At 36.7% G+C, this 15,745-nt stretch overlaps 2 protein-coding genes across 18 annotated transcripts in view; one reads left to right on the plus strand and one right to left on the minus strand.

Annotated features, from left to right (window-relative positions):
• Window positions 1-3,073, plus strand: part of ART3 (ADP-ribosyltransferase 3 (inactive)) — a 101,396-nt gene extending 98,323 nt beyond the window's left edge. For 9 of the 15 annotated variants that reach the window (XM_019025931.4, XM_004038851.3, XM_063705321.1 and 6 more), the window contains one exon: window positions 2,671-3,073. In XM_019025931.4, the coding sequence (XP_018881476.3) occupies window positions 2,671-2,804 (134 nt within the window). In that variant the 3' untranslated portion in view covers window positions 2,805-3,073. Of the gene's footprint in view, window positions 1-247; window positions 383-2,670 lie in introns of all 15 variants that reach the window. The other 6 variants (XM_055384527.2, XM_055384525.2, XM_055384529.2 and 3 more) reach the window with 1 other exon arrangement.
• Window positions 3,074-4,936: 1,863 nt separating this feature from the next.
• NUP54 (nucleoporin 54) overlaps window positions 4,937-15,745 on the minus strand; it is a 35,788-nt gene continuing 24,979 nt past the window's right edge. For all 3 annotated transcript variants that reach the window (XM_004038854.4, XM_019025888.3, XM_055384524.2), the window contains 4 exons: window positions 14,916-15,023; window positions 8,349-8,468; window positions 7,938-8,048; window positions 4,937-5,767 (listed from right to left, as the gene is read on the minus strand). In XM_004038854.4, coding sequence (XP_004038902.3) covers window positions 5,639-5,767; window positions 7,938-8,048; window positions 8,349-8,468; window positions 14,916-15,023 — 468 coding nt within the window. In that variant the 3' untranslated portion in view covers window positions 4,937-5,638. The remainder of the gene's footprint in view (window positions 5,768-7,937; window positions 8,049-8,348; window positions 8,469-14,915; window positions 15,024-15,745) is intronic.

A 15,745-nucleotide genomic window follows, 5' to 3' on the forward strand; every position in this document is an offset into this window, starting at 1 on the left:
AGGCAGTAGGAAATTTTCAGCTCTATTATAATCTTATGGGATCTCTGTCATACATGTGGTCTGTCATTGATGGAAACATCATTATGCGTTGCACGACTGTACTAATGCATGTGTGGATCTGCCTATCCATTTCTCTGTGTGTATACATGTAACTGCATGTTTATAACTATGGCAAGTACATTGATAATATGAAGGCTTTTACAAATCTGACTAGCTATTTTTCTTGGTTTTATTTATGAAATCTGAGTGGTGATCCCATTTGGATACTTCCAGTCAACGCTTCCCCGTAGTTCAAACAAAACTGAAACAGTTTATCCTGTGGATGGACTCCACTGCTCCTCTCCACTAGTTCAAATGAAAGGGAAAGAGTTTCTCCAGCAGTGTATGTATGGAGGGAAAAACATTTTTTTTTTTATCATCTTGCAGAGATTAGTGTTTAAAAAACAATGCAGCTATAGTTAGCCCTCTGTATCCTCTGGGATTCAACCAACTGTGGATCGAAAATATTTGTGGGAAAAAATAATACAAATTTAAAAACCCATACAGTACAACAACTACTTGCATATCATTTACATTGTATTAGGTATTATAAGAAATCTAGAGATGGTATAAGGTATACAGGAGGATGTGTGTAGGTATATGCAAATACTGTATATGCTATTTTATTTATTTATGTATGCTATTTTATATAAGGGACTTGAGCATCTGTGGATTTTGGTATCCTCAGGGGTTCTAGAACCAGTCCTCAAAGGATACTGAGGGATGACTGTATATCCAGTTGTATGTTGGTGGTTATCTTGTTTGAAATAGAAGACACACAGAGTTAAACTTTACCTTGCATGTATATACAGAAAATGGAAATAGAAAAATTGCTAAAAAAAATGCTAGAGAACTTGAACAACAGAAAATCATTATATTGGCTATACAGAAATGTAAAAGCATGTGAAATCCTACATAAAACCTAGCGTAGCAGATCTTGATGATATATAGTCGACCCTTGAACAACACAGGTTTGAACTGCATGGGTCTACTTATACATGGATTTTTTTTAAATAAATATATTGGAAATCTTTTTGGATATTTGCATCAATTTGAAGACACTTGCAGACAAACTGCATGACCTAGAAATATATATATATATAAAAAGAAAGTATGTCATGGATGCATAAAATATATGTAGATGCTAGTCTATTTTTATCATTTACTACCATAAAACATACACAAATCTATTGTAAAACGTTAGTATTTATCCAAATTTGTGCACACAGACCATATGTGGCACCATTCAGAATCAAAAGAAATGTAAATGTAAAGATGCGGTATTAAAACAACTGCATAAAATTAACTATAATACATACTGTATGACTGTAATCATTTCATGGCCACCTCCTGTTGCTATTGCAGTGAGTTCAAGTGTTTCAAGTATCCTCTTAAAACACCATGTGTTGCTAAACATCTCTGAGGAGTTCATCTCCAGTAAATTGCACATCACAGCAAAAAGTGACCTCTCACAGTTCTCCTGTATTTTTTGTCATGTTTGGTGCAATACCAAAAACCTTGAATAACACCATAGGACTCAAAGGAAGTGCCACTAGTGATGCCGGAAGTCTCACAAGCAGAGAGAAGCCATGACATTACAAGAAAAAGTTGAATTGCTTGATATATAGATTCAGGTCTGCAGCTGCAGTTGCCAGCCATTTCAGACAGATAATTCATCTTATAAACAGATGATGTAAACTTTGGGTATTAGTAAATACAGTACAGTACTGTAAATGTGTTTTCTCCTCCTGATGATTTTAATATTTTTTCTCTATTTTATTGTAAAAATAGTTTATTTATTTATTTGAGCTGGAGTCTCGCTCTATCACCCAGGATGGAGTGCAGTGGTGCAATCTCTGCTCACTGCAAGCTCTGCCTCCCAGGTTCACGCCATTCTCCTGCCTCAGCCTCCTGAGTAGCTGGGACTACAGGCGCCTGCCACCACGCCCGGCTAATTTTGTATATTTAGTAGAGACGGGGTTTTGCTGTGTTAGCCAGGACGGTCTCGATCTCCTGACCTCATGATGTGCCTGCCTCCGCCTCCCACAGTGCTGGGATTACAGGCGTGAGCCACCACGCCCAGCCAAAATACAGTATATAATACATTTACAAAATATGTGCTAATCAATTATTTTTATCTTTTTAAAAATAGAGATGGGGTCTCGCTATGTTGCCCAGGCTCAAACTCCTGGTCTCAAGTGGTCCTCCTGCCTTGGCCTCCTAAAATGCTGGAATTACAGGTGTGAGCCACCATGCCCCAACCAGAATACAGTGTATAATACATATAACATATAAAATATGTTAATCAACAATTTCTATTATCAGTAAGGCTTCCAGTTAATGGTAGGCTATTAGTAGTTAAGTTTTTGGGAATCAGGTTACATGTAGGTTTTCATTGTGTGGGGGTTGGCACCCCAACGCCCATATTAAGGGTCAACTGTATATGGAAATATAGCCTGAAATCTGTAATGAATTACACTTATTTGAAAATTGCTTTTGGCTGGAAGTATTTCAGGTAAGTTTCTACTTCAACTTTAGTGTCATTGTTTACATATTCAGGATATATTGTATAGGTGGATGATACTTGACATAAAAAATGATGTGTCAGTGACTGTGTATTCTTATTAACAGCTCCAGGTCCAGTTCCTGTTCCAGGTCCCAAAAGCCATCCTTCTGCATCCTCGGGCAAACTGCTGCTTTCACAGTTTGGGATGGTCATCATTTTAATCAGTGTTTCTGCTATAAATCTCTTTGTTGCTCTGTAGTTTGATGCATTGTTTATCTTTCTTATTCTTTACTTGAAATAACTATAGGGATCCACAGGAGATCAAAAGGAATGATGTATTTTTTACGTGTTGGCCAAAGTCACTGGATAAAATGAGAATTGTATATTTGTTATTCATTTTGCAAATTCGGAAAGTTGGTCCAGATATATGTCACAGAACTTTTCACTTGTATACTACTCTTACAATGGAAAAAAATCCCAAAAACTGTATACTTCTGATTAAATTCAATAAAAGATTTTGATTAGATATTTCAGAATTGCCAGTATGCTCAATACTGTTAGTGTTTAACATCAATTTAATATCTGAATTAGAACTTTAAGGATAGTCTACTCATCTCTTTGTCTTAGTCTGTTTGGGTTGCTGTAACAGACCACTGTAGACTAGGTAACTTGTAAGCAACAGACATTTATTTCTCACAGTTCCAGAGGCTGGGAAGTCCAAGATCAAGGTGCCAGCAGACTTAGTTTCTGGTGAGTGCCCTCTTCCTTGTCCTTTCCTCACCATCTCACATGGCAGAAGGGACAAGAGAGATAGAGCACTAATCCCATTCATGAAGGCTCCACCCTCATCATGACCTCCCAAAAGCTATACCTCCTAAAATCACCATATTGAGTGTTAGGATTTCAAGATGAATTTTTTGAGGACAAAAACTACTCAGTCTATAACACTTGCTTCGATAACTGAGTGTAGTTATCTAACCAGTTATATGCTCAAGGACCACAGGCCTGCCTTATATTGCAGTCACCAGTGGGACAGAAACCCAACAGGATGACTGGGCCTGCCTTTTTAAAAGGCTGACCTTAGGCCCTGTCTGGTATATTTATCTGGTTGAACTAGCAACCAGCAATATTAGAACATGAAAAATCAAAGGCTAGAGAAGCGACCATGGTATGCATGATGAGTGATCCATCCGCTAGATTATATAGCTCAGTGAGTAACAATTCTCATCAATTAGACCAACAACTCTTCCTACTATAAGGGGGTGTGCAGAGGGACAAAAACTCCTATACTTGGCTACATGGGTAAGAATGATGGACATGCAGATCTTCTGGGCCACGGAGAAAATGTGGACAAGGCGAGAAATTCCTGTCCCAACACTGTTGGTATTGCAATATAATGGGTAGGAAAGAATGATGAGAGGGTAGTAGTGTAACAAATTTACACACCATAAACTTGGCAAAGGTAGCTGCATACTTCTGGCAGTCAATTTGGAAAGAAAGAAAGAGTTTTAAAGTTCCTAGTCTTGGCCAGGCATGGAGGTTCAGGCCTGTAATCCTAGCACTTTGGCAGGCCAAGGCAGGAGGATTGCTGGAGTCTAGGAGTTCAAGACCAGCCTGGGCAACATAGCAAGACCCCATCTCTACACAAAATAAAAAATATTAGCCAGTTGTGGTGGTGCATGCCTGTAGTCCCAGCTACTCAAGAGTCTGAGGTGGGAGGACTGCTTAAACCCAGGAGGTCAAGGCTGCAGTGAGTCGTGATTGTGCCACTGTACCCCAGCCTGGGTGACAGAGAGACTTGTCTCAAAAAAAAAAAAAAAAACCCCACAAAAAATCCTAGTCTACACAACTGTAACCTATACAACTGAGGAGAAATCTCTTCAGTGGGTTCTCAGAGGATGGACTCCAGATATACAGTGCATCACACTCTTCACCATCCCCATAGTAAATACAATAGCAAGATTCATGGGGCTGTTTCTTCTAACACCTGTCAATACAAGCCAGAGCATCACAGAGAAGTGCAAAGTTAAAGCATCTCAAAAGCGGCCAACATGATGCAGCCCAAATATATAGTGTAGTCAGAAATACTGTTTAAAATGATCCACTGGTTAAAGACCCACTATTTAACACTACTTAATCTGTTTAACTCAGATTTTCTAGTATTTCGAATACTAATGACATATTAGGGAATTCTTAATACTAGATGATATCTGAAGTAAGTTTTACTTGCCATACCCTAATCAAAATATATCAGCACTGACAAAAATCCCTAGAAGGCAAAAATAAGACTTAAGACTAAAATTCCTGACTTGTGATTATGAATTTAGTACCTATGTGGACAAAAAAATGGTCATTCCTCAAAAGCCAAATAAAGCACCAGACAGAATTATATAAAAGTAATTACAAATTAAGAATTTATTCATAAGTTTTCATCTTTTTAGAAATAAAAAGGCTTAAAAAACAAAATGGTTGCAAAAATGGTTAAGTAATTTTGTTATATCCTAATTGCTTAGGTGTGCTCTGTAAATTCCAAATAAGTAAAATAATATAAAAATACATTTTCATATCTTTATAGAACAAAAAGAAAACATTAAATGCTTTTGGATTTTCTTTACTCCTCCCACAGATGAGTTCACAAATACAAAAACTGGTGTACATTTATACTCAAGTACAAATCTCCAACAGCCAAGTAATTATAGTTTCTTCTGTTATGTGCAAAGTAGATTATTTCATATTTACTTGGTATGGAAAGCAGAGTACAGGCTCAATGGACAATAATCATTAAACACAGATTATGTTTAAGAAAATGCTGTTGTAAAAATGTACAATAGTACATACAATTTTGGTAATTATGCACTTCTTTTAAAGTAAATACAGCTTTTAGATATAAATCTTTCAAAGGTTTTCTTTGAAGAGCTGTGAGGTGACTATTTCAGATTTGATGAACAGTAATTTGTCAGTAAACTTCTCAAAAAACCAAGCCAAGAGAGAATTGTTTTCTTTTTCCCTCCATGTGGTCGGTTTCATTCTTAAGGAAGGTCTGATGCAGTAAGAAGATGCATTTCACAAACCTTTACACAAGTTTGTGAACTGTCAACTAAAGACACCACCTCTGATGTGGATGGTTTCATTCAATCCATGTTCGACCAGCTTTATATCTTCTAGATCATCTTTAATGATGCTAATCAAATGGCTAAGGCCTTCCTGTTGTTGTTTCAAATGCTAGAACAAATTAAGAAACAACATATTAATGTATTAATTTCTTAAAACTGCAAGCTAGTCACAGGAAAAGAGACTCCACTTTGACTATTTTACTAGCAACACAGTACCTAGTAAGTGCTCTAAATATAGAGGGCATGCATATTTAAACATTTGTACTACATCTTTTGCTAACAGTGAAAGACAAACTCTAAAGAACAATAAAATCAAACAAATATATAATGAACAATATCTTCCAACAAAAATGTTTTTTAGATAGCTATTCCTTTTACCAACTTTTGATAAAGGCATGATAATAAAACAGAACTCAAAGGAGGTATTCAAATATAGATGACTAGCAAAATAACATTCTGAAAACTGAGAATATTCATGTTTTGAAGTACAAAGTACATAGTGATAATGGTGATGATGACTACAGATGCTAACATTTTTTTAAGACTCCTCCTTATGGGTTAAGGTGCTGTTTTAACAGTACTGGTATTCACTCACTTAACTCATTTAAAATCCTTTTGAGCCCCCTTTGGGGTACCATTATCATCTCGACAGTTAAAGAAACTACAGGTAAATAACCTGCCCAAGGTCATAAAGTAGATGGTGAACCACGATTCAATCCCAAAACAATACACTGCTCACAATTTTAAAAAAGACAGGTGTTTAAATTATTCCCAGTTTTATTGCATATATCAACTCTATTTAATACAACTATTTATTTCAATATACTGGAACCTGTTAATTTATTGCAAATACTTAAAACAATGGAATATAATTGGTTATGTGTGTAATATCCAAGAACCTGGAAGCCAAAGTAGTTTTTGGTTGCATAAAACCAGCCATATCCATTCTAACATAATAAAATTGGATTTGTTGATGACATGTATAACCTTCATCTAAAATCCTCAGGGCCATGCCAACAGTCATTAGCTACCTAGTATGTTCCACAAAGTTCATCATCTTCATATATTTTCTTTAGATACAACTGTTCATTTTCATTAAACCAATCCGCATTTATACTAATGAAAATAAGCCAAAGCAGTGTTTCCCAACTTTTTCACACAATGTGAAAACCCTAGAAAAGTGGTTGGAGGTTCTGGCCACCTCAACCTACCTCCATCCAGATCTCCTGAGGGCTTAGGGGATAGATCAATAACAACATGTTTATAACTTACATGCGACATATAGGCAGGGAAGGTATTATCTAGAGCAGTTGCTTCTCAAACTTTAAAGTGCATACAAATCATTCTATGATCTTGATAAAATGCAGATTGAGTACGTCTGGAGTAAGGACTGAAATTTTGCATTTCTAATGACCTTCCAGGTGCGGCTACTACCTACACTTTAAGGAGCAAGGTCTATGAAACTTTAGTGTCTCTACTACCTCTAAATTCATCTTTTTGGTGAGGAGAGGGATAATTCACTTTTTTAAACAGTGGCAAAACAGGCATACCATAAAATTTTGCCTGTAACTATTTTTAAGTATACAGTTCAGTGGCATCAGGTACATTTATGCTGTTGTGCAATAATCAACACTATCCACTTTGTTTAGAACTTTTCATCTTCTCAAGTTGAAATTCTGTACCAATTAAGTTCCTCCCATCCCCTCCTCCCCTCACACCCTGGCAACCACCTTTCTACTCTCTATTAATTGGACTACTAGGTACTTTTCATAAGTGAAATCATAAATATTTCCCTTTTATGAGTGGCTTATTTCATGAAGCATAACTTCTTCAAAGTCAAATTGCATTGTAGCATGTGTCAGAATTTCATTCTTTTTTTCAAGGCTGAATAATATTCCATTGTGTGTATATATACTACATTTTGTTTCTCTATTCCTTGATTGATTCTTGGGTTATCTCCACATTTTGGCTATTGTGAATAAAGATGCTATGAACATGGGTGTACAAATATGTTTTGAGTCCCTGCTTCCAACGTACTTGGGTATATATCCAGAAGTAGACCTGCTAGATCATATCGTAATTCTATCTTTAATTTTTTGAGTAAACACTACACTGTTTTCCATAGAGGCTGAACCATTTTACATTCCCCCAACAGTGCAAGAAAGTTCCAATTTCTCCACATTCTCACTAACACTTTTCTTATTAGGATAACAGCCATCCTAATAGGTGTGAAGTGGTGAGCTCACACTTTAAATAATGCAGCCTCATGCAACACTTACCTGCTTGATTTCTCGTAACAGATCTGCATCTATGTAATACCTTTCTTCAGATCTGACTGCTCCAAAATGATTCTGCATCCTGATTTGAGACATCAATTCATTTAGTCGGCCCTAAAAATTAAGACTGAGTCAAATTACAACTGCCGACGAAGACTTGTAAAAGAGAATGTTTTCTTCTGAAAGGATGGTTTCAAAACCATCTATTAAAAATTTCTATTTCTCTCTCTGTACATTATATTCGAAACACTAATACTAGCCAAAAGAACCATGACTGAGTTTACTTTAGAAAGGAAGTTCTAATTGGAGATAAGAAACACAAGTATACAAAATTCCTGCTTGAAGATTACATAACTTTTTGTCTGCAGATCCACCTGAAACAAATTTTAGAATTATGGTCTTAGAAGTGGTTACCTTGAACTGAGTAGGTGCATTTAGTTCACCCTGAATCGTATCCAGCTGAACTCGCAACTGCTCTTCATCAGCCTGAATGGCATAACCACTCTTCCTTTGAATTTCCTGTTTGATTAGGACCTATACAAATAAAAACCACCAATAACAATAGAATCATCTCTTTTTAGTTATGCAAGTAGTAGTAGTACAATTAGTTGCTGAAAGAAATCAGTTGAAAACCAAACAACAGTAGGGTTCAACAGTTCAGGATTTGAATTATGTTTCTGTCCATTTTAACTAGGCAAAATTTATCACATAAATACACCGATATAGACTTAATTGTTTTTTTTGAGACAGGGTCTTGCTCTGTCTCCCAGGCTGAAGTGCAGTGGCGTAAACACAACTCACTCCTTGACCTCTGTGGCTCAAGTGATCCTCCTGCCTCAGCTCCTGAGTAGCTGGGACCACAGGTGTGCACCACCGCACCTGGTTACATTTTTTAATTTTTTTGTGGTGGGGTGGGGGGGGTCTCACTATGTGGCCCAGGCTGGTCTTGAACTCCTGGGCTTAAGTGATCCTCCAGCCTTGGCCTCCCAGAGTGCTGGGTTTACAGGTGTGAGCCACTTTGTCAAGCCAACAATTTTAAAACTATGGTATGGCTTGGCCGGGCGCGGTGGCTCACACCAGTAATCCCAGCACTTTGGGAGGACAAGGCAGGTGGATCAAGAGGTCAGGAGATTGAGACCATCCTGGCTAACACGATGAAACCCCGTCTCTACTAAAAATACAAAAAATTAGCCGGACGTTGATGGTGCACGCCTGTAGTCCCAGCTACTCGGGAGGCTGAGGCAGGAAAATGGCAGAAAACCCGGGAGGCAGAACTTGCAGTGAGCCTAGATCGCACCACTGCACTCCAGCCTGGGCAACAGAGCGAGACTCCGTCTCAAAAAACAGACAAACAAAAACTATGGTATGGCTTAAAAGCAGTACAAAAAAATAGATAACATAATACCAGTTTCAGACATTTACTCACAGCCTTTCCAAATAAAGTGTTCTTTAAAGATGAGTTTATAATATTTAGGTCTAAAAATTATTTCTTGGATTTTTTTTGAGATTACAAAAGCAAAATGTACTTGTTAAGAAACAATACGAGAATGTAAAAGACAAATTTTCTCTCATACCCCCAAGACAAATAGTGCTAACTGATGTTCATTCCCCTGTACCTTTCTCCTTGCTCATCATACAGAGAGAGCACACACACACAGATCCAAAATAAAACTAAACTGTATATATCACTCTGTGACATGGTTCCTTTTTTTGGTTGTTGTTTTTGTTTTTCTGAGACAACCTTGCTTTCTTGCCCAGGCTGGAGGGCAGCTCAATGCAGCATCGATCTCCTAGGCTCAAGCAATCCTCCCACCTCAGCCTCCCAAGTAGCTGGAATTACAGGTGCTCACCACCATGCCTGGCTAATTTTTTTTCTTTTTTTTTTTTAGTAGAGATGAGGTCTCCCGATGTTGCCCAGGCTGGTCTCAAACTCCTAAACTCAAATGATCCTTCTGCCTCGGCCTCTTAAAGTGCTGGGATTACAGGCGTGGGCCACTGTGCCAGGCCGCTTCTCTTTCTTTCCAATTTAACAATGCATCAGGGGAAAGGGTCTAAAGCAGTGGCCTCTAAAGGCAGACTCTTGGTTTGCTGCTACTCTCCAAGCCCAGCTTACTCTGTTAAAAACAGTGCAAATCCTTCCATACTCTCCTCCATGCTCCTATAACCATATCTTTTTCATAAACACACACATAGACCGACTGCTTTTTACTCATCTAAGTTTTTAAAAATGGATTATATATAATTAACAAAATTAATTTTATTATCAATATTAACCATTAAATTTTATAATTAAAATAATTTTATTATCAAAATCTCATGAAATTCCTTAAGTATAGCTCTAATTTGTTATTTTTAATGGCTGTATGCTTTTTAAATGTTATTAACCAATAATCAATAATTACTGTCTTGATGGATATACATTTTGTTTTCACACTACAATGCCATAATAAACATTTTTGTAGCTTTGACTCTATAAACAATGCTGTAATAAATTTTGTAGCTTTGACACTACAATGCTATAATAAACATTTTTGTGCATATATCTATTTAACTGGTATAGATCTTTAACAAAGAGGCTGAGTTTTAAAGTATGTACGTTTTCAGTTCTAAAGCTGCTAGATTGCTTTCTCAAAAGATCCTAATGATTTAGATTCATAGGCCACACATCAGAATACCCTTTCCCCACATTCCTGTCAAGAACAGGTGGTGGTTGTTTAAATTTTTCCCAACCGCATGAGTGTAAAGGGATCTCTTTTTTCTTTTTTTTTTTCCCAGATGGAGTTTCACTCTGTCACCCAAGCTGGAGTGCAGCGCCGTGATCTTGGCTCACTGCAACCTCCACCTCCCAGGTTCAAGCAATTCTCTGCCTCAGCCTCCCAAGTAGCTGGGATTACAGGCGCCCGCCACCATGCCCAGCTAACTTTTGTATTTTTAGTAGAGACGGGGTTTCATCATCTTCGCCAGGCTGGTCTTGAACTCCTGACCTCGTGATCCACCCGCCTCGGCCTCCCAGAGTGCTGGGATTACAGGCGTGAGCCACTGCGCCCGGCCAGGATCTCATTTTTTTTCTTTAATCTGCAATTCCCAGATTCCTAGTAAATTAAAGGGACCATCTTTTAATGACTAAGAACTATTTTGCATTTGCTTTTTCTATGAACTGCCTTTACACATCTTTTGCCCAAATTTCAATTGGGTTTTACTGTCAAATTATAGGATCTCTTTGTATAATATGAATATGAACACTAAATCTAAAATGAATGCTGTTTGCAAAATTTCCTTTTCCTAAACTCTATCACATGACTATTGACAAATGGCTTCTGGTATCTTTTGCTACTCAATTTTTTATGTGGCCAATGTTGGTTTATAGTTTCTAGCTTTTTGATCAATGTCTCTCAAATCCCAGGTTGTACATACAGCTTTGAAAGTTTCTTAAAGTCTTTAGTCCACTTTATTTTTATACAATGCAATGGTCTAATTTTCTTTTCTTCCTTATGGATAGTTATACTCCAGCATTATTTATTAAATAAACCCACTGAATTGAAATACCACCTTTCTCATATATTAAATTTTCAGCACACTTGCATCTATTTGTAAATTCCCTACTCTGTTCCATGCATTGTTCTGTCCAATCCCATGCAGACACTATATTGATTCAATTACAAGAGGTTTAAAATAGGTTCTGAAATCTGGTAAAGAAGTCCCCTTCACTATTTCTTTTTTGTTCCTGAACAAGCTAGTCTCAAACACTTATCCTTCTTTATAAACTTAAAGAAATTTTGATCAAAATTTTTTTAGAGACAGGGTCTCCCTATGTTGCCCAGGCAACAGAGTGCAGTGGCTATTCATAGGCACAATCATAGCTCACTAGAGCCTCAAACGCCTGGGCTCAGGTGCTTCTCCTGCCTCAGCCTTCTGAGTAGCTGTGACTATAAGTGCCATGTCATCACACCCAGCTTAATCAATTTTTAAAAAGCTGTAATTCATTTTTAATTTTGTAAAGTGGGTATTAAGTATTCTCATCTAAGAATATAGTTTATCTATTTGTAAATACCTATACTTTCCTCAGAAATATATTCCTATTTTACAGTTTTGTCACCATAGTGAATGGAACATTTTCCTATTTCCAGATAGTAAAAAGGAAAGTTGATTTTTGTACTTTTGTATCTAGCCAGCTTACTACATTAATTCTATGGTTTATTCCCTTGGGTTTTCCAGATATACGATCATATCAGCAAAAATAGATCACTTAATCATCTTCCCAATGTTTATATTATTTCTTTGCTTGTTTTATTTATGAAAACCTCCAAGATAGCAACAGATAATGATGATAATATTGGGTGTCAGTTGTCTAGTTTCTAAATGCGATTTTAGTGTTTTGCCTTTTTGAGTATTTGCTATTCATTTTTGGTTACAGTTTCTATTACATATTTTCCTTTAATGTGTTGCTATAATAAGTCATGTTGACAGATGTCCTGTTATTAAAACCAACCTTGCATTCCTGAAATAAACTTTACTTGGTCATAGTATATTTTTTAAGAAATTGATAAATAGCTGGATTCTCTTTGCTTATACTTCATTTAGAATGTGGTTTTTTGGTCCGATGTGAGGTATACTCTACATACGACAATTCACCTGTTTTAGGTGTTCAGTTCTATGAATCTGGCAAATACATACAGTCGTGTAACCACCACAGTGATTAAGATACAGAATATTTCCATCACCCCAAGCCCCTTGTAGTCACACTTCTCTCTTCATCTACGGTCCCTGGCAACTACTAATCTGTTATCTGTCCCTAATTTTCTTTTGTATAATGTTATATAAATAGAATCATGCCTTACACAGCCTTTAAGTCTGGCTTTTTTCACTTAGCATAATTTGCATCTCTTTAAAATAGCTGTTTATAATTTCTTTTTTTGAGATGCTACAAACAGAAATGTAAAATGGTACAGTTGCTTTGGAAAACAGTTTACGTAGTTCCTCAAAAAGTTAAACATAGTGTGCATATGACACAGCAATTTCACTCCTAGGTTTATACCCAAGAGAAATAGAAGTATATGTCCAAACAAACACTTGTAAATAAATTTTAATAGCAATATTATTCATAATAGCCAAAAAGTAGAACCACCAAAATGTCCATCAATTGAGTAAAATGTGGTATAGCCATATGATGGAATATTCAGCAATAAATGAATAATAATCATTTATTAGTACCTGAAGTACTATTACATGGTACAACACAGGTGAACTTTGAAAACATTATGCTAAGGAAAAGCCACTCACAAAAGACCATATATCGTTATGATTCCATTTATATGAGGTTTCCAGAACAGGCAAACCCATACAGGCAAAACTGGTTGCATAGGACTGACAGATTTGCAGTGAAACAGGGAAGTGACTGACAATGGGTATGGGATTTGTCTGTAGGGTGACAGAAATGTTCTAAAATTGATTGTGGTAATAACGGTTATACAAGTCTCTGAATATACTAAAAGCCATTGAATTGTACACTTTAAATGAGTAAATAGCATGGTATGCAAATTATCTTAAGCTGTGAAAAAAGAACAAATGAAGCTGTATACATTATTCCTCAATTGTCTAGAATAATTAAAATAACACTGGAATTAGCTCTTTTGTGGTTAGACAAAATTTGGCAATGAAACTATCTGTCCCTGAGGCCTTTTTCATGTTTCATCTTTCATTTTTCCAACTGCTTCTGTGGTATTTGTTTTCTTACTTCTCTATAGATTAATTTTGGTAATTTTCATTTTCATAGAAAAATCAAAATAAAACTTCCTCTGAGTTCCAAATCTGTTACCTTAAAGTACACGCAGCATCTTCTTTTTTTTTTTTTTCTCCTTTTTTCTGAGATGGAGTCTTGCTCTGTAGCCTAAGCTGGAGTGCAGTGGTGTGATCTCGGCTCACTGCAACCTCCGCCTCCCGGGTTCAAGCAATTCTCGTGCCTCAGCCTCCCAAGTAACTGGAACTACAGGCGCAAGAAACCATGCCTGGCTGATTTTTTTGTATTTTAGTAGAGATGGGGTTTCACCGTGTTGCCCAGGCTGCTCTTGAACTCCTGAGCTCAGGCAATCCACTCACCTCGGCCTCCCAAATTTCTAGGATTACAAGAGTGAGACACCGTGCCCGGCCCATGCAGTATCTTCTTATTCTGTTTTGTATATCTACGGTGATGCCTCTTTTCCCACTACTAATTTTGTATATTTTACTCTGTTTTTCCCTTCTTCCAGCTGATGAGATGCTTAGTAATTTTAATGGTCTTTTCAAAGAAACAGTTTTTTAATTTATTCTTTCCACTATTACATTTTTTAGTCTTTCACTAATTTCACATTTATCTTTCTTTCTTTTTAGTTTCTTTTGGCTTATCTTGATATTCCTTTTCTAATTTAACATGAGTACTAAGTTCCTTTATTTTTCACATTTGATTTTTTTAAATGAGAATTTTTTATGGCTGTAAGTTTTCCTCTGAGTACAGATTTTGCTGTTTCCCACTGGTTCTGGTATGTAATATTTCTGTTTTCATGATAGTTTATAATTTCAGTTGTTATTATTCTCTTAATTCCTCCTGTTAATTTGGAAATCCTATTGTTTTTCGACCATTATGGTTACACTCCTTTTTCTAGCACTCAAAAAATTTTCTGAACTATTTTATGAAACTATTTTATGAAATTTATGAGATATCAATAATCTCACAGAAGCTTCCCTTGCACTAAGATGCTTTATTTCTTCACTGCTTTCCCTCAAACTGTCACTAAAATATGAACTTTAGGATATTTTTATTCTCCTCACTCAAACCTATGACACTTGTTTTCCAATTTCAAAGTTTTAGTGAAAGAATTCGGTACTTGTAATTTCACATTATTCTTTCATTTTAGTATTTTTTTTCTATTTTAAAAATCTATATTTAGTACATTATTTCACACACATAGTCTTATAAACACTGGGGGGGAAAATCCAAATTACTACCTGTAAAGTTCTATGGGAAAGATCCATGAGTTTCCTCTTGTATTGTGCAATTTTGGCTACAGATGTAGTTTGATTCTTTTGTAGCTCACTAATATCTTCAGATATGATCTGTTTAAAAAAAAATGGGGGGGGGGGGAGGGTTAATCAAATATCACAACTATTTATCAGTTACACCTGTATGGAAATTCTAATCTTGGGATAAGCCTGAGATTCATCTCTCAAAATATAAACTCTTTTCCTACAAATCTGTGCTTATATTTCTTCCCTTTTTACATACCTAAAATTTTTTTTAAAAGAATCATGCAAAGATATCTTTAGAGCTCTAGGAAATTTAGCAATGAGGCAATACATAGAAAAAATAAGCTGGGCGTGGTGGCTCACACCTGTAATCCCACCACTATGGGAGGACGAGGCTGGCAAATTACTTAAGGTCAGGAGTTCAAGACCAGCCTGGCCAACATAGTGAAACCCCGTCTCTACTAAAAATGCAAAGAAGTAGCTGGGTGTGGTGGCATGCGCCTGTAATCCCAGCTACTTGGAAGGCTGATGCAGGAGAATCACTTAAACCCGGGGGATGGAGCCGAGATCGTGCCACTGCACTCCAGCCTGGGCAACAGAGTGAAACTCCATCTCACAGAAACAAAAAACAAAAAACAGAGTGAGACTCCATCACACACACACACACACACACACACACACACACACACACACACGGCTGGGCACAGTGGGTCACTCCTGTAATCCTAGCACTTTGGGAGGCCAAGGCAAGAGGAGTGCTTGAGACCAGGATTTTGAGACAAGCTTGGGCAAAATGGCAAGACCTTGTCTCT

This window comes from Gorilla gorilla, chromosome 3 (genome assembly GCF_029281585.2).
Source record: "Gorilla gorilla gorilla isolate KB3781 chromosome 3, NHGRI_mGorGor1-v2.1_pri, whole genome shotgun sequence".
NCBI lineage: Eukaryota > Metazoa > Chordata > Mammalia > Primates > Hominidae > Gorilla > Gorilla gorilla.